The sequence below is a fragment of the Garra rufa genome, chromosome 4 (assembly GCF_049309525.1).
Source record: "Garra rufa chromosome 4, GarRuf1.0, whole genome shotgun sequence".
NCBI lineage: Eukaryota > Metazoa > Chordata > Actinopteri > Cypriniformes > Cyprinidae > Garra > Garra rufa.
This window is the reverse complement of record NC_133364.1, coordinates 53,883,852-53,903,416: the sequence shown is the minus strand read 5'-3', so window position 1 is coordinate 53,903,416 and position 19,565 is coordinate 53,883,852. Positions and strand designations below refer to the sequence as shown.

The 19,565-nt window shown below is 35.9% G+C and overlaps 2 protein-coding genes across 2 annotated transcripts; both read right to left on the bottom strand.

The window, feature by feature from the left end:
• Positions 1–837: 837 nt before the first annotated feature.
• LOC141333029 (uncharacterized) lies at positions 838–7,778 on the bottom strand. The gene is made up of 20 exons (XM_073837975.1): positions 7,524–7,778; positions 7,242–7,427; positions 6,903–7,058; positions 6,709–6,798; positions 5,028–6,068; positions 4,798–4,937; positions 4,487–4,686; positions 4,114–4,214; positions 3,833–4,023; positions 3,602–3,743; positions 2,784–3,425; positions 2,614–2,674; positions 2,408–2,528; positions 2,211–2,330; positions 2,079–2,126; positions 1,918–2,001; positions 1,766–1,831; positions 1,139–1,199; positions 968–1,018; positions 838–883 (listed from the first exon to the last, which is right to left on the bottom strand). Exons 1-18 carry the CDS (start codon positions 7,675–7,677, stop codon positions 1,179–1,181), a joined length of 3,564 nt encoding a protein of 1,187 aa, XP_073694076.1. The 5' UTR covers positions 7,678–7,778; the 3' UTR covers positions 838–883; positions 968–1,018; positions 1,139–1,178.
• A 436-nt stretch (positions 7,779–8,214) lies between these two features.
• LOC141334160 (hepatic triacylglycerol lipase-like) lies at positions 8,215–17,062 on the bottom strand. The gene is made up of 9 exons (XM_073839292.1): positions 16,881–17,062; positions 15,143–15,315; positions 14,729–14,908; positions 13,760–13,880; positions 12,843–13,082; positions 10,574–10,816; positions 10,212–10,326; positions 9,331–9,549; positions 8,215–8,403 (listed from the first exon to the last, which is right to left on the bottom strand). The coding sequence occupies exons 1-9, from the start codon at positions 16,963–16,965 to the stop codon at positions 8,292–8,294; spliced, it is 1,488 nt and encodes a 495-aa protein (XP_073695393.1). The 5' UTR covers positions 16,966–17,062; the 3' UTR covers positions 8,215–8,291.
• Between the last annotated feature and the right edge of the window lie 2,503 nt (positions 17,063–19,565).

Below are 19,565 nucleotides of genomic sequence, written 5' to 3'. Positions count from 1 at the left end.
AAGGGCACACTGCTGTCTGAAAGTGAGTTGAGCTAAAATGTTTTTAAATGTCTTTAATGCTGATGTTAACTGAGATATATATATATATATATATATATATATATATATATATATATAGAGAGAGAGAGAGATGAGTGGTCAAATGCAAAGATGGAGTTTATCTGAGCCTGGATAGAGAGTCAGCACCATGAATCATTATATATATATATATATATATATATATATATATATATATATATATATATAATGATTCATGGTGCTGACTCTCTATCCAGGCTCAGATAAACTCAAGCCCTAGTTGGCCCGCTTTGTACCAAGGTATTCATTGAACCAGAAACCCTTGGCCGTCGACCCAGAGGAAGCCCCAATGAGGCACGATCAAGCCCCAGAAGTGGCAGTGGAAACATGGCTATTGGACGACCAATATAGTACATAATCTATCAAATTTCATATCTGAAAAACTTTGTAGCTGTAACAATTATAAAATTATTAGTTCTTAATGAATGTATGTGCACAATAAATTACCTGCTTTGTCTGAATCTCCCGGAAGACATTGCCTTTTGTATGGTTGAGCGCTAAAAGAACAAATGACAAGAGGTAGGTAGGTACATTGGTAGATCTAGTACACATAATATAGTAATGTTTAATGTAGGAAACATGCAAACAGCTACATACATTTGCAGAGTGAAGTTATCCAGTATAAGAGCACACCACCACCTCCTGATCAGGGGCATGTCATCCTGATTTTTTAAAAAAAAATAATAATAATAATAATATACACAATAATTATGGATGTCTGTTTATTTAACTTGAAGGATGTAATGAGGTAATGACATACCTCTGTGAAATCAAATCGGAGCCCCAAAGCCATGTATAGAGTGTACTGTTACAATTCATAAAGTGCAAAAAAATGAGCAGGGTATAACTTACAATAATTAACTACAATAATAATTAAAATTGAACCTACCATCAGTATGTAGATCCCGCAGTTGTTCCCACCTGCCTGCTTCGGTATTCCCTGTGGTTTGGATTAAAACAAGTACATACATTTACATTCACAGATTTCCATCACATCAGTACACATTATACTTTGTGTAATGAAATAGACTTTTGTTTGCATTTAAATGAAATGTTTTACTTCAAATGTAATGGCAGTTTTCTCTGTCCACTCTCGGTTGTCAATGAGTTTTGCAATGCTCCTGTAAAAAAAAAAAATAATAAAAAAAAAAATATTTGTTTAGAGATGTAGTCCTTAATGTTAACTAAACTATTTATCTATATTATACTATCTTATATCTATATACTATCTTTGCAAACAAGGGTCATATCTGTGGTTTGTTGATGCATAACTGTTTATGCACAAAAAATTCAAGTGAACACAAAATATAAGGTAATGAACAAAATGGTGGAAACAAAAAAAGATTACAGTTTAAAACAGAACCACTGTAATCTCTGAACACATGCTGAACATTTCTAAAACCTGAAAGTGTCAATGTATGGTCCAAATGCTGCTTGTTGCATAGAATCGAGAAAATACATTTCTCTGGTCTTTGGTTTCATAATCTGTAAAATGCACAAGCAATGCTGTACACAAACATCTCTGTAATGTTTTTTATGTAATGAATGGTAATTCAAGTAAATTCAAAATGAAGTAAATTCAACAGCACATTGTTTAGTACACATTAGATTATCCTTTAGATTATTGGATATTGATTAAATTACAACTTACTGTTAACTTAGTCCTCATATAAATTCTAATACTTACACACAGCAGCCAGTGGCCAGGTACCCAAGCTGGCAGAACCACAAGGTCTGTTTGGCTGACATTAGCCTAAAATTTATGTAGAAACATATCAGAGCCTAGGAACTATAATGTTCTTTATATTCAGCTATAGTAAAATCTTTCACCAAACTCACCGGAAGGGACAACTCTGGGAAACAAGAGAGTGGTGGAAGCCAGGTTGCTACGACGTAGGAATTAGCAACATACACACTGATATCCTGTAATGAAGAAACAATTATCAGATGCATACAAATGTATCCGGTTTTCAATAAAATCTTCGAGACTGATACCTTACCCTGCGGAAAGCGATGTGCTCGATGATTCGTAGGCAACAGTTCAAAATCTATAATTTTTTTAATAAAAAAAAAATAAAATCAGTTCATTTGATATTTTTCCATCTCATTTTACAAATAAAAAATTATTTTACCGTTGCTTCAACTCCTTCTGACAATCCTAAGGACAAAAAATCAGAACGCAGCAGCACAGTGGACCCCACAGAAACAATACGTTCCTTTGGGTCACTATTAGGGTCCAATACACTTACAACCTGAACAAATGAAATGAAAAAGCATGAACTAAGATCATGTTTTAAGAATTTTAGCATGGCCACAAACGAATGACTACCATTTTCTGAAGATGTTCCGGTAATTGTTGGCCCCAAACTGCTTTATCCGGAAGCATGTCCTCCACTGCCCAGAAGGGCTTGTGGCTTGTCACACTGTGATGTGTGCTCTTCAAATGGTGCCTTAAAAAAATGAAAAACAACATGAATTATCACTTCATCTCAATCAAAGATGTCTTAACTTTTTACCAAAACTGCACCTTCATACCTGATTTGACTGCATGCTGAAGGATCAACAGTGTTGTAGGACTGAGGATTCACGGCTGCACCTAAAACACACAAGCATATACATACACATTTATTTACATATACACACACACACACACACACACACACGTATACATATAAACAAGCATACACACATTGATAATACATTACCCAAAATTATCTTTCCATTGCAATCAAACTGTAATTCAGTGTTCTCATCTGTAAATTTTCTTAACTGCTTCACAACCGTATTGTTCCGTGCAACATTTTTATGGTGCAAAATATTTCTTGCAAGGAATATGTGGGATGATGGTTTCATCATGTTGAGGAAGTAGTTCTTTTTCTTCATATCTGAAAAGAGTTGCTCAGCTGTCTGACTGTTTATTTTTCCTGCAAGCTCCGGGACAAGGCCAATCTTTCTCAAGGAATCCCTAAGATCCTTACTGTTGTTCTGATGGAACACATCAGACAAGACATAATGGTCACATGAACCAGTAACAGGATGACCATCTTGATCAGCTGGTTCTTTCCTGTGGTTAAGCCATGGCAAACTGACTTTCAAGTCATTTTCTGATGCCTTCTTGATATTTTCTTCAGATGGTTGCAGTAATCGACCCTCAAAAGGATTAAATAATTTCTTTGAACGATGGTTTGCATGCGAGGCTAGTCCCCTTGGGTAGTCGTACACAGTAACATTGGGAACATGTTTCCATGAAAGCAGGAGATCAGCATAATCACGAGGGCTCTCTGCTCTGATGTTAAACTTCACAGAGTACACAACCCCACAAGGGCAGGTTATAACAGCCCAGCCACCTAAGTGAAAGACATGTCAATTCATAATCCATGAATACTCAATATGTCAATCTTTATACATTTTTATAATTAAATCACATCGCCTCAATTTGAACAGCAAAATGATTATGTAAAAAAGAACTGTTATATCAATACTTTTATGCCACCCTAATACATAACTGTACAGTCTGACTTACCAGATGCACCCCACACTTTTTCAAAAACCTTGTTGTAGGTGACTCTATTTGACATCCTCTCTTTTAGTCGGATAATTAAATCCATTTTAGAACCTTTGTGATCTATTCCACATCCCATACAAAGAGCCCTTATTTCCTCAACCTAGCCAAAAAGAAAAATTGTAACAAAATTATTACACATCATGACAAAACATCTCAATTAAAATATTTTTGTGATGAAACAAACCATACACGGAGATTTAGCAGCTCATCTGCAAGCCTTTCTTCTGTAAGTGGTACGTCATCCTCAGATGAGTCTTGTGACACATGAAGCTTAGCGTACTCTGTGTTGAGAACGATGTTGGATGATCTGGTATGAATACCAATCCATGGCGCCCAAAAGCTGTAGCTTGGGGGCACAACGAAGGGGTTCCTCATCCCACCTAATAATTAAAGAGAAAGAAGTTAAACTGCGGTTAAAGAAAGAAACTTAGGTAAAAGGCTGTATATCTGAAAAGTGATGCGAGACATACTTGTATAAAAACCTCGGCTTATCATCTCTACTGTTACTGCCTCCCAAAACTTCTCACTATCCACGTAGCCATCATAATTTGGTGGAGGGGGGTCAATTTCACTACAATCAATTAATAAAATTAAACAAAGACTATAGTATTTCAAAGTAGGATATATTTAGATTACATTAATTTACATTTCAATTTATGCATGAATGCAATTTATGCCCATGAAATAATAGGATTATGGAAATGTAAAAAAAAAAAAAAAAAAAGAAAAACACTTTACAATGTGGATGTGATTGAATAAATATATTTTGTGAATAAATTAATAAACTATAGTTATAAATAAACATTTAAATATATCAAACTATAATGTTTAAACATACCAGGCATGCCAAAGGCTCCCTTTTTGTGGAGATCCATGACGACTACACTTGGGTAGTGCCCACAAGTGACACAATTGTAATGATAATCCAGTTCTGTCATGGCCTCAAAGTGCAAATAGGCTTGTAAAACAAGTTCATTTTTAGGAAAAGGCCCACCTTCAATTGAATGTAATGTTTCCATTACCCTACTTACTGCCGTACTATTCTGGAATTAAACAAGATAAAAAATACATTGAATTAATTAATTGAATGAAAAAAAAAAAAACAGCGACTTTAAAAGTTCATAGGAAAACAACGCATTGGGATTATGACATACCTGTACTGAGTTTCTTAGGAACATGCACAAATGCAATGACAAAAGAATGTGGTCATTGAAATTATGTATTCCATCTGACCACTCTTGGTACCTATATACCATTTCACAGTGTGGGCACTGTCTGTAGTAAGTAGATATGCCTAAAGAAGTAAATAAATGCATGAATCTAAAATATCCATAAAAATATCTGAAAGCACATCTTAATGTAATATTACAATAATCAACCATACCTTGGATTACACCAGAAAATGTCACTATCTTGGCATCTTTTGTGATGAGTCTTGGATCACTTAAGCTTTCAGCTGTGCACTTGGTACATTTTAATTCTGTGGGCACCAGATGCCTTGGAAAGCACTGGTTGGACTTTATATCTCTGGAATGATCTAGTAATGTCTTGGGAAGCTCACTGGGAAGTTTTTTGTATGCCATCATGTAGTGGATCATTTCTTTGATGTTTGAGTCAGATGGTGGATAGCTGGTGTTGGCATCCTTTTTTCCTTCAGGTGATTCAGGAGGAACTTCCTCCACACTTTTCACCTTCTTGAACAACTCTTTCTGATGGTGAAAGAGATGCCACTTTGAAACAGCCTTGTGAATACAAGATTTCCTTGGCATTGAGCAAGGGCAGTACCAAGAGTTTTTCTTAACATCATACGAGACCATTACTCTGCCAAGTCTGCTGTAATATGAGCGTTTTTTTTCAAACACAGACACATGCAATTTGTTGAGTTGGTCTCCAATTTGTACAGACACTGACAATGGAACTCCTTCAGCCAGAGTTTCCTTCTTCAGATCAATTAACTGGTGTTTCCTTGCATCTCCAAACCACTTCTGGTCAACCATCATACACAATGTTTCTTCTGCAAGATCAGTCTGTATTTGACCAACACGTGGACAATAGGATAAAGACTGCAAGTGGTCACACTCAAATGGCAGAATACCACTTCTGTGGGCAAAGTCTCTGGTAACACAGCACTCATCCAATTCACACTCAGACCTTTGTGACTCTCCCCAGGTATTTTTCAGGACATGGATTGGAGTGGATGCACCATGGAAAGACTTTTCAACAGCAAAAATTCCATTTTTGCCATCAACACACTGGCATCTTAAATACCTTTTGGATGATACAGTCTCCCTGCATTCAGTGTGTCGTCTTTGGATGTGCTTTCTTAAGTTGTTTTTTAATAATGTCAAATTACAGTGCACACACACAACTGTATTAGGCTTCACATTAGCAGTCCTCGGACCTTTTTCTTCTGCTACTGAAGTTGCTTGAAACAACATGTTTAAAGGTCAGTCTTTACTACTGCACTTCACACTGTGTGCATAATTATTAGGCACACAGTGTAATGTTACTAATGTTTTAAAATCACTGTGCATACTAACTTTTATACAGTATATTATATTAGGGTTGCAGCAGTATGACAGTTTCATGGTTAAAAGAGAGTTATATCTCACACATTTGCTTAAAGTACTGTAATGTACTATTGCTCTATATCAAATCTTAAATCCAGAGATCAAGGTTTTAGCCCATGCTATTTTCAGTAGATGCCCAACTTAATGCTATTTACTGAATCCCTTCCATCCGTAAACTGTGATGAACTTTGTTTCTAGTCAAAAATATAGCAAAAAGAGGTGGGCAGAATATCCAAAAGCTGTATGCAAGTAAAAGTACTTATAGAAATAATTACTGAAGTATATGTAATGTTATTTATTGTTATTGGAGTAGGAGTAAAAAATGATCCAATGACAAATGATTTTTAACAATATTAGATATTTAAAAATGACTCTCACATTTTACTGAGCAGGACCAGATACCATTAAACCACGATAATTTCTGAAACTGTTTCTGTACTGTGAAAATATCATACCAGTGCAACCCTGAGTAGTACAAGTTTACAAGTCGGTTACCTGTAGAACACTGAAGTTCAGATTCAGGTGTAACTGCTGGCTTGCTCCCATTATCCATTAGGTTTTTGGTCTTCATGTTTGGAAGAGATTCTTATAAAGCAATAGAGATATTACCAGATACAACAGATCACTCGACATGGAGAGGATTATGCCAAATAAATATGTGACATTTTGTTTTTGTCAAGAAGTCTGACCTTTGTTTGAAGAAGCGGAAGTTGTCGATGTGGGATCTTGTCTTTTTGCTGTATCACAAAACCTCTCCACTTTCAATGCAGGGCTCTCTCTAATGCAGGATTCAGCTCCAAACCTTTGTGCTACTGAGCTGCACTCGTGCTGTATGCTCAGACCCACTACAAAATCAACAATTATTCATAAAAAATATTGAGAAATTATTAATTCATTCAAACTTTAACAATTCAGTAATTTATTGCTCTCTATCTCAAAAAAAAAAAAAAAAAAAATTAAACATTGCTTTAAGAAAATGAAACATATTGCTTTTGTATAAAAGAACAAGTTCTTCAAGATTCAATTACCTGTGTCTTTATTCATGACATTCTCAATATGCATGTCTGAAGTAACTCCTGGTTCAACACAAGGCTCATGGTGGCTTAATATGTGGGTCATTAATTGTGACTTATTAATAACGGTGTTCTCACAAAAGCAGCAGTGAAAATGTGCCTTTTCTCTGCACTGGTTGCTGCATTTGACAATGAAGAAATCTGAAAATGAATTAACTAAGCACATTACAAAGCGAACTTAATTTAATATGGTTATAGTAATTATTTAATACAAATCATCAATTTGGAAAACCAAACCTTTGTATCTTACTGCGGTCTCAAAATGTCTACGAACATGGACATGAACCATGTGCGAAATACTGTTCGTATAGTGACAAAATGGGCACAGTTTAAGAGTGGACTTCATATAAACTTCATGTTTTGCTCTGGTTACGACGGTGTGGTGCCCCATGTTTGTTAAAAAAGTGGGGAATCTCACAAATTCTAAGAAGGAAAAAAACAAACAAAGAACAGTTTAATTATATCATCTGAAAGACACTGGGATATGCTTAAGCAATTATTCCAGATTTGATTCTCGAACATCATGTTACACTTTTAAATATATTTATAAATCTACACAACCATTTTTCCCTTACCAGTTGGAATCGCAATCAACGTAGAGTATCGTTCGTTCGTTACTGCATACTGTTGCTGCCGCCGTGCCGTTCATCACAAACTGCCCCCTGGGGGGTCGGAGGAAAATGGCAAAGGCGGGAACAGAAAAATAGGGGCGGGGCGACACGTGTCGCTCCGCCCAAAAGTGTCGCCCCGCCCCATCGTCCAGAGTGCACTCTGGGGTTACTCCTGATAGAAGCTAGCATGTGTGAAATTAAAAAAACATCTGATATACAAAGACCATGTTTAATAACAAAACCCTTATATAATTCAACATTCTTTAATTTCTCGTTAAAAAAATAAAGGGTAAAAATTATATGATATAATACAGGAAATCCCAGTCCCATAAGTCCCGATGGCCGTGAACACGTGACCACATGTGTGAGGTGAGTTTGCTTTAGCCGTGCTTCATCATCCTTCGTTTCTGCTGCGGCTTCTCTTGTTCTTTTCACAGCGCACGAACACCTTCTCCTGCGATGGCTCAATATACATGCCGTCATCTGTCTGTGGGCAAAACGTAGTTCTGACGAGAAAAGAAACTGTTATGAGCTTCAGCCTTACTTCGTTTCAAAACAACGGCATGTCCAGCAATGTCCACTAGAGGTCGCTAGAATAACTAAACATGAAATGGACGCTTGAAAATGTTTGGAAAACGGTTAGAAGCTTTTTGGTGTCTGCTTTAAAAATGTATTTGCTGTGTTTTACTGTATTTCTCTACTTAACAGTATTTGAGATATTGTCTTGTCTGCATATACACTATCATGCCTGCTTCTGATGTATTGCATTACTTTTTACTGTCATGTTTTTACCTATTCATCTTCAATCATCAATTCCGTCATTAAAAAAAAAAAAAAAAATTCTACTTAGACATTAAAGATAATCCAAGATCATTAAATATTAAATCCAGGCTCTTAATCAGCATCTCATTTACCTCATATTCCTATGGTAACCACAGAAAAAACGTGTAAAGCAGGAAAGGGCGCAATATTTTGACAAACTAAATTTAATAGAGGCTAAAAATACGTACAAGCTGCATTAATTAAGATTTTAGTCTAATATTTCACCTACCTGACTGGAAAAGATAAAAACAAACACGTTGTCAAGATTTTTGACCTGGAAATCCTGCTTCAGTTTGGCCAACCATAAATTCCTTTTGTTCCTCAGACAGTTTTTTTGCACTCTTCTCCTTGATTTGTTATAACCTTTGGCAGTCTATAGTACTCCAAATGTTGTTTTGTAAGGTCCGACCGATTAGTACAGCCCAGCACATGACAATAATTGACCATTTTCAGCAGCAATAATCTGCTAAATTTGTGAGTTTCGTTTTGTTCAGTGACATTGTTTACGTTCAGTGCCACTAATATGGTGATTGATGACACATTGTGAAATCACTCTATATGCATCCACTATCTGTAATGGCAAACTGTTATCTGTCCCCTCTCACACTTACTTTCTCTGGGTCTCTCCAGCTTTCACGGTGATCTTCCCTACTGTGAGCTGTGGTCCTCTAATGCTTTTGGCCCAAGGTATCATGGTCTTAACCGAGCTCCACATGTTTGCCCACACTGGACTTTCCTTCCAGGTAAAGCGCATTATCATCAGGTCACCGATGTCAGTATCCAGCGTAATGAGGAACGTAAAGGTCTTGCTACCTGAAATCTCCTCAACTCTGAGAAAGATGGAAGTGGAAGTGATTCAGGCTTACTTCATTCAGTTTTTAGATTTGAGAAAATTAAGATTTAGATTTGAAAGATGTAGATTTGAAAAGGCACTATAAGCCTGCATGAGTGAATGTGTGTGCATGCTTTTGTTTTAGTCCTTCTGCACTTTCATGTTGGTAGCACACGTGTTTCATTAATTCATGTGAAATAAGCTATTCTGATGAGACCTCTCTGTGTGCTATGATGACTAAATCAAGTGGTTTCCCCTTGAAGGGAGCATGTTACTTCAAGCTTTTAGAGCCTAGAACATAAAACATTGATGTTCTTCATCTCAAATGTTATCAAGCAGACTTTCATTAAGGGATCTTTGGCTTACAGTTAGATCAAGAGCTTCTGCTAAGCTTTTACTTTACTTATGAACCAACCATAGTTAAAAATGTACTTGTAAATGTATTTTAAATAATGCTTCTGTTATTATACATTACCAAATGGATAGGCTTTTTTTGGTTATAGCGGATAAAGGTTAACAGCAAAAAGCTTTTTGAAAGGCAGAAACCTCAAATGTATCTGTTTGATGATATGGATGATGATGAGAAAGTCATTACAAAGCTCATTAAGGTGATTCTCAGTAATACTTTGCTGCTGATATCAATGTAAATTGCATACTTACAGTGTTATGGGTACATTTTCGCTTTCTCCCAGTGTCCCGGTTAGAGAGATTGTGAGGGTGGGGTCAATCTTGTCAGTTTGGTTGATGAACTGGATCCTGAATTGATAGTGGAACACTAATGGGGAAGGAAAGTGATGGTCGATTAGAACTGATTATATTTTTCAAAAACAACCTGTACAAGTAATCACAAACCACAAACAATGTCCTGATTCTTGATTTCTAACAAAATGTCTAAACATACTTAAAACATTTTTGGAACCTTTTGTATTAGGGAGAGCAGTTTAACCGTTAGAGATCATTATCTCCCTTTTTACAGACTTGACTATTTGACACTTTTTTGAGTTGTTGTAGCGGTTTCTCACATTTGTATGGCATGTGTGAACGGGTTTTGAGAAACAGTCTCTTGCTTGCGCCAGTGTGGACTTTCTTGATGTCATAACCCAGAGTGTTACAGCGGTTCTTTCGGCAGTCCAGACAGTAGCCTTTATCGAAAGCTGTGTTGTCGCTGCACTTGTAGGCCATAATCTGCTTGTCTTTGTTCAGCAGGGAGTCAATGAAGAGGTGCACAGCGCGCTCATGGGCACACTTTACTGTCTGCTCAAAACCTAAAGATAGATGGACACAGTAAATGACCACAAGTTCACTTGTTTAGCTTAACATCACTTGTCTGTCTACATTTACTGCGGTGAGTTAGCAGTGATGCTGATAGTCGGGTAAATTGTGATGCTATATACACACTATGGTACAAATGTTTTGGATCAGTTTTTAATTTTTTGAAAGAAATTAATACTTTTATTCAGCAAGGAGACATGAAATTCATTACAAGTGACAGTAAAGACATTTATAATCTTAGAAAATAGCTGTGTTAAAAAAAATTCTGTTTTTATTCATCAAAGAATCCTGATGAATCCTGATTTTATTTAATAATAAGCCATTAATAATAAGAAGAAATGGTTCTTGAGCAGTAAACCAGTATATTAAACTAATATCTGGAGTAATGACTGCTAAAAATGCAGCTTTGCCATCACAGGAATAAATTACAATTTAAATACACTACCAGTCAAAAGTTTTTGAACTGTAAGATTTGTAATGTTTTTTTAAAGAGCTGTCTTTTGCAAGCCTGCAGTTATATCCAAAGTACTGTAAATATTTTTTACAGTTTATATTAACTGTTTTTATTTAAACATATATTAAAATATAATTTATTTCTGATTTCAAAGCTGAATTTTTAGCATCATTACTCCAGTCACATTATCCTTCAGAAATCATTCAAATATTTGAGTTGCTGCTCAAAAAGGTTTCTTTGTGTCGGCGCCAATAGCCTTGTGGTTAGCGTGCTGACATATAGCGCTCATGGTGACCTGAGTTCGATTCCCGTCTCGAGGTCCTTTGCCAATCCTGCTCCCCTCTCTCTGCCCATTGATTTCCTGTCATCTCTCTACTGTCCTGTCCATTAAAGGCATAAAAAGCCCAAAAAATATTACTTTAAAAAAAAAAAAAAAAAAAAAAGGTTTCTTTGTTGAATAGAAAGTTCAGAAGAACAGCGTTTATCTGAAATAGGAATCTTTTGTAACATAAAAAATATCACTTTTTTATCAATTTAAAAGCATCCTTGCTAAATAAAAGTTTCTATCATTTATTTCTCAAAACTGACTACAAGCTTTGGAATGCTATAGTGTATAATGTTACAATAAATAATGTTTTTTAGATAAATTGGATCTTTCTATTCATCAGAGAGTCCTGAATAAAATGTACTCAACTGTTTTAAAAATGTATAATAATAATAAATGTTTCTAGAATAGTAAATCAGCGTATAAGAATGATTTCTGAAGGATCATGTGACACTGAAGACTAGACGAATAATGTGAAAATTTAGTTTGGTCACAGGAATAAATTACATTTTAAAATACATTCAAATAGAAAGCAGTTACTTTAAATAAAAATATTTCAAAATATTACAGTTTTATAAATAAATGCAGGCGTGGTGAGCAGATGAGACTTCTTTAAAAAAAAAATTTTTTTAAATCTTATTGTTCAAAAACATTTAACTGGTAGTGTAAATTGAAATCGAAAACGCTTATTTAAAATTTTATTAACTCAAAATATATCAGTTTTTACTGTATTTTTGATTAAATGCAGCCTGGGTTAACAAGAGACTTCTTAAAAAGACTTTTTAAAAATCATAACTTTTTGTTAACTTTTGAAAGGAAGGACATTTAATTAACTGTCTTTCCCTTATTCATTTTTTACAGTTACAGTTGTCCCACCCTTGCAGTGTGCCTGTCAGAGTCATGGAGTCATTTGTTAAAAATAAGGATTTCGGGTCTGTCTTTCTGCTTCGATTTTTCCCAAAGGGATTTTTAATTGCCTGAAGGCATATCTCAGCAGGAGAGCAGAACAGAGCAGGGATTTGAAATAATTAATTTGTCAGGATGACAGCTGCTTTTATGTGTCTATGCCTTTCATCTAGAAAGCTGTCGTTATTGGTTAGCCGTTCTCACCTTGTCATTAATGGGATGTTTTGAATGTATCTTATTCTCATCCCAATCTGACATTTAAGTTATGAGGATGAACCTATCCCTTTCTTTCTCTGTCCACACATTTATCCATCTATCAGTCCAAGCAACTTACCCAAAATTCCGTACTGGGCTATATGTGCATATATGTTCTGTACATGCAGCTGGCACCCTGGTTGAATTGATCCTCCATTGGGATAGAAGTCAAAGTGGGCAACAGGCTGTTTGATGCCCACACTGAGTCCCATGCGCTCTTGGGTAAATGTATGGATGGCATCCACAAACCTAGCATCCTCAGGTGAGAGTCTGTCAGTATGAGACATTCCCTCAAACAATGGACCCGCAGGATCCAAACCTACACAAACAAGACACGCTTCAATTTAATATATAGTTAATATTTTATTATTAAAGGGGTAGTTCACCCAAAAATGAAAATTCTGTCATTAATTACTCATCCTCATGTCGTTCCAAACCCCTAGGACCTTCGTTCATCTTCACAACACAAATTTCATGAAATCCGAGAGCTTTCTGACCCTGCATAGAGAGCAATGCAACTGACACATTCAAGGCCCAGAAAGATAGTAAGGACATTGTTCAAATAGTCCATGTGACATCAGCGATTCAACCATAATTAATTTTATGAATCTATGAGAATACTGCTTGTGTGCAAAGAATACAACAATATCGACTTTAACAATTTCAATGTCCTTACTATGTTTCTGAGCCTTGAACATGTGTTGTGTTGATGTCTATGCAGTGTCAAAACGCTTGGATTTTATCAAAAATATCTTAATTTGTGTTTCGAAGATGGACGAAGGTCTAGTGGCTTTGGAACGACATGAGGGTGAGTATTTAATGACAGAATTTTCATTTTTGGGTGAACTATCCCTTTCAGCAGGAATAAATGCAGGTTTTTATAACGTTCAAAGTGTTTGGTGAGAATCAAGATCTTCAGGTTTAGGTTTTTCTTGTATTTGTATATTAGCACCATTGTTTGGTGAGATATTCACAATGCTGACAAGACTGTCTCACCAGTAATTCTTCCCAAGGTTTTCCCAGAAACAGCTAGGTAACTCCCAGCAAATCCAGATATATGAGCTCCAAGGCTGTAGCCAATCAAATGCACTTTCTCCGCAGGGAATTGTTTGAAATCCTGTTAGGGACACACAGATTAATACCATGTAGTAAGTGTTTTAAGTATTTTTGCCATTAGCAAGCAAAGCTACTACATTTTTTTTTAAGAAATCAATACTTTTTTTCAGCAAGGATGCACTAAATATATATATATATATATATATATATATATATATATATGTCAGCAATATGGTAACTGTTGTTTTAAGCATTATGGATTTAAAGGTAGGAATAAAACACAACATATGGCAATTGGGTAAATAAATATAGAATTGCACTGTCGGTTTGTTTATATGCATCAATCAGAATCAGAATCAGTAAGAGATGTTGAGGCAGACACAACGCTAAGGTGTGGCACGCTCCATTGAGGATTTCAAAAAGTAGGAATAAAACAAGTTAAGATGGCAAATGGGTAAATAAATGTAGAATTGCACTTCATTTGTTTGTTTATATACATCAATCGGAGTGTAAAGTGAGAGATGTAGACGCGATGCTTCGGTGCTGAGCACTCCATTATGAATTTAAAGGGATAAATAAAACATTAAATAATGTGGCAAATGAACGTAGAATTGTACTGTCACTGTAAAGAGTGAGAGAGGTTGAGGCAGGTGAGATGCTAAGATGTGGCTGGCGCAACGCTTTGGTCATGCAGGCTCCATTATGGATTTAAATACTTCTTTCAAAAACATAATAATAATAATAATAATAAAATCCTTACCAACCCAAACCCCCCTGCCTTAACATTGTACTGAAAGTCAATCAGTTCCATGTTAGATGTAAGGATGGTAGTAGCTATTCACTCCCTTGGAAAATAAATTCTGCAGTACATAGCTGTAAAGCCATTTGTATTCCCAAACGAACCCTCACCTCTAGCCACCTCAGCAGGTGGGCAATGTCCTTTCCCACAGTGCGTGTGTTCTGAGCAGCTGTAGGATAGTGATGGTGTGCCAGAGTCAGCCAATCTGCAATCACTACATTGATGCTTCCCTCTGAGCCCTTTAGTGCTGATGCCAACCTGGAAATCCAGTTCTCCATCATTCCGTCCACCTACAGCACAGGGAGCAGGATTTAGATTTTGATTTTGTTCATTTATTTTGGATGAGCCTGCTGCAATATAGATCACATCTCCCTAGTTTTGTTTGGAAGTCAATTTCGCTTTTATCAGATTAGAAATAACTCTGCTTTGCTGTTTGCAATACATGCCAAGGTCTTTGTGACCTTTTGTACATTTAAACTATTGATCTGTTTTTTTTTTCTATTAAATCAATGAACTCAACACACCGACCAGCCGTGAATGATGATAGCCAGAGGATGGCTACTATTGAAACCACAGGCATCCAGTGTGTGAGGCTTGAAGATCTCCACAGTGCATGTATCATCTATGCTGTCAGTGTAAAGCCTGAAGACCGATTTAAGTTCATAGGGCATCTTCGTCCTCTTTCCAGGCTCAGAGTCTGTTAGTATGGTCATACACAAAAAACTGAAGTTCACAGACAGTTCATTTTTGTTGTGGCCACGTTGTAAATTGATAAAGTTACATCATTGTAAGTTTTACAATAGTTGTGGAATATTTATATCTTTGCATTGAAATTAGGTTATAAATAAAAATTAGACAGCTTCTGGGGAGCTCTGGGCTTGATCTTTTAGAGCTTGAGTCAAGGCAAATAAAATGTTTACCCATCACTCTTGATGATTTAATGAGCATTTGGAGAGTTGGATAAGACATGTTGCATTTGTTATATAAATTAAACATTTATGTTGCATCAACATATAAATGTTTCATGAAACACTACCTATGAGCTTACCTCCTCTTTCAGAATGTCCTTTAAAACGTTAGAGCTGTCTGAGATTCTTAGTATTTGAACCCCTCTTTTAATGTTTTCCTATGCAAACATTTATTTTCAAATGCATATACATTAGCTGAGGAAAAATACGAGGGATCATACAAAATGCTTGCTATTTTTTATTTAGTACTGACCTGAATAAGATATTTCACCTAAAAGACATTTACATATAGTCCACAAGAGAAACTAAGTTGAATTTATGAAAATGACTCTGTTCAAAAGTTTACATCCCCTTGATTCCTAATACTATGTTGTTACCTGAATGATTTACAGCACTTTTTTTATTTGTTTAGTGATAGTTGTTCATGAGCCCCTTGTTTGTCCTGAACAGTAAAACTGCCCATTGTTCTTCAGAAAAATCCTTCAGGTCCCACAGATTCTTTGGTTTTTCAGCATTTTTGTGTATTTTAACCCCTTCCCACAATGATTTTGAGATCCATCTTTCACCCTGAGGACAACTGAGGGACTCATATGCAGCTATTACAGAAGGTCCAAACACTCACTGATGCTTCAGAAAGAAACACAATGCATTAAGAGCCAGGGGGTGAAAACTTTTTGAATTTTAAGATCAGGGTAATTTATTTTGTCTTCTGGGAAACATGTAAGTATCGTCTGCAGCCTCTGAAGGGCAGTACTAAAAAAAAAGTAAAATAAGAAAAATGTACACAACTTCATTCTGTTCAAAAGTTTTCACCCCCTCCCTCAACTTAAATGTATTGAATCTCCTTCTGGAGCATCAATGAGCGTTTGAACCTTCTGTAATATTTTCTTTTGTGGACTATATGTAAACGTGTTTTATGTAAAATATCTTTAGTACAAAAAAATAACATGTATTTTGTATGATCCCAGATTCTGCAAGGTGTATTTTAACGTTTGACTTCAACTGTAATTGTTTCATGCTTAGTTTACCTGTTCAGGACAAACAAGGGACTTGTGGAACTCATGAACAACAAAATGTAAACTTTTGACCTCAACTTTAGCTGTAATCATTGTACAAAAGATCAGAAAACCCAGGCCAAACCCAACCCCAAAAAATCTGAATGCAACATTTACATTTAATACAAAATAAATTTTCCTTTTAAGTTTTTTTATTTTTATTTTTTTATCTGAGATAAATGTCAAGCAACCATTTAAAAAATAGCCCAATTCTGTGGGTTTGGCAACCCTGCCCTCACCTGCATTGTTATCCCGAAATTTCCTTCCATCAGTCAGTTGAGAGATGATCAGACAGCAGGACACTATTTTAATAAGAGTCTTCATGTTCAGGCCACTTCAGGAGCCCACACAGATAATCCAAATATTTCCTCCCCCTCCTTTTCTCGGGCTAAAGAAGAGACCACTGTGAGGCAGGTGATTATTGGACAATTATTGAAACTGTCTGAGGGGAGGGATCAGTAAGTATTCAAATGGAACAGTTACTCAGAGGGGATGTTTGTTAGGGGAGGGTGCTGCAGTTCATTCCTCTGGCTGAGCTTTGAAACCTTTTGCAGTTTTGCAGCCAAATGATGGCCTGATTGGATCCATGGTGTTACATAAGTATCTATGCCACGATTGGTGAAAAAAGTTCAAAAAAGTACACGCTGACTCATTACTGATAACATTACTCAAATACCATGTCTCTGAATGTGATTCAGAGAAGAGGGATGTCAGATGATGGTTTGACTCACTACATGGTCACATTGTAGTTATATTCCTATTGGTTGAACCAGTTTATTTGTATTATTTAGTTCATTAACTAGTTGTAGATCTAGTTCTAGATGCTGACAAAAGTAAGTGTCCATGTCCTGTCTGTCTATATAGATGAAAAGATGGATGGATGGGTAGACAGAATAACAATACAGTGAAATAACACAGCATACAATATGAGGGTGATTGAGGAGACAGGACAGAGAGCAGTGTGTGTATGTGTGATGTATGCTTCGGGTATACCCTATATTATAGGGACAAATGTCTCAAACAAAGTTTGCAATATCCAAAATACTTTCATTAACGATAATGTTGTTGATAATTTTCCAGATTCTAATCAAACTTCATATATTTTACCGATACAGCATGTTTCATAGAATGGTTGGCTGATGAACGTACTACAGTCTAGTTAGCAGAAACGGGTGGCACATGTATACATGAACTCAGTGGACTTAGTGAGCTGATGTTGGTGGTCAGACAGTGATAATGATTAAATAAGGTCAGATATAGTTGTGCAGATCAGTGCAGTCAGAACTGTTTATTTGATCTCTTTCTTCTCAATTTAATGCTATTTAAAGGGTCTATATGCAATTTTCTGAAATTTAAACTCGCGACTGACGCCTGTGGCCAAAAAACATAACTGCTCTTCCTTTCTGCTCGCTCTCGCAGCGCGCGCTCGTACGTACACACTTCACAAGTCATCCGCTGCAAAGAAGTCAACATTATGTTTACAGAGGTAAGAACAGTCAAATACATATATTGTTTGAGAAACTAAGTTTGTTTGCAAAATATATGACAAGCGGTGGTGGCAGAGTGATCTGAAACGTCACATCCGCAGACAGCGCGCGAAAAATCCGACCCGACAGAAAATAGGAAAAGTAGGATACAGGCTTATAGGTGCACCCACTGTGAGCTGACAAGGTGTCAGTATGCTCATCAGGAGATGTTTGAGTCATAAATGGTCAAATAAAAAGGCTATTGTTACGTTTATTTTGGGGAAAAAGTTACATATAGCCCCTTTAAGGGATAGTTCACCCAAAAATAAAAATGTCATTATTTCCTCACCTTACATTTGTTCTAAACTTGTATGAGTTTCTTGCTTTTGTTGAACACAAAAGAAGATATTTTGAAGAATCTAAGAGGAGTCTAAATACTATGGAAGTCAATGGCTACCGTCAACTGTTTGGTTACCAACATTCTTAAAAATGCAGTTGAGGTCAAAGGTTTACATCCCCCTTTCAGAATCTGCAAAATGTAAATTATTTTGGCAAAATAAGAAGGATCATACAAAATGCATGTTATTGTTTATTTTGTACTACTGACCTTGAATAAGATGTTTACATATAGTCCACAAGAGAAAATAATATTTTAATTTACAAAAATTATCCTTTTGAAAAGTTTACATCCCCTTGATCCACAGCTGTGTTTTTTTGTGTAGTGATAGTTGTTTATGAGTCCCTTGTTTGTCCTGAACAGTTAAACTACCTGCTGTTCTTCAGGTCCCACAAATTCTTTGGTTTTCCACCGTTTTTGTGTATTTGAACCCTTTCCAACAATGACAGTATGAATCTTTTCACACTGATGACAGCTGAGGGACTCATATGCAACTATTACAGAAGGTTAAAACGCTCACTTATTGTTGAAAAGGGTTTTTTCTGAAGAACAGCAGGCAGTTTAACTGTTCAGGACAAACAAGGGACTCATGAACAACTATCACTAAACAAAAAAACATAGTATCATTCAGATAATAACACAGTATTAAGAATCAAGGGGATGTAAACTTTAGAACAGGGTAATTTTTATAAATTAAACTATTTTCTCTTGTAGACTATATGTAAACATCTTTTATGTGAAATAGCTTATTCAGGTCAGTACTAAATAACAATAATATGCATTTTGTATGATCCCTTTTAATTTGGTAAAATGAAGATTTTGCAGATTTTTGAACTTTTGACTTCAACTGTATCTCCTTTTGTGCTTAACAGAAGAAACTCATTCAGGTTTGGAACAAGTGGACGGTGAAGAAATTATGTGGTTTATCCACAATTCTTCTGTTTAAACTGAATAGGTTGAGGTAAATTAATGTTTCTCTAATTAAAGGAATTCACAAATTGAATGTGTGTACATGTGTATCTCAGGGCAGGACTAAACTGACTGTAATGCAGTACTGTAGA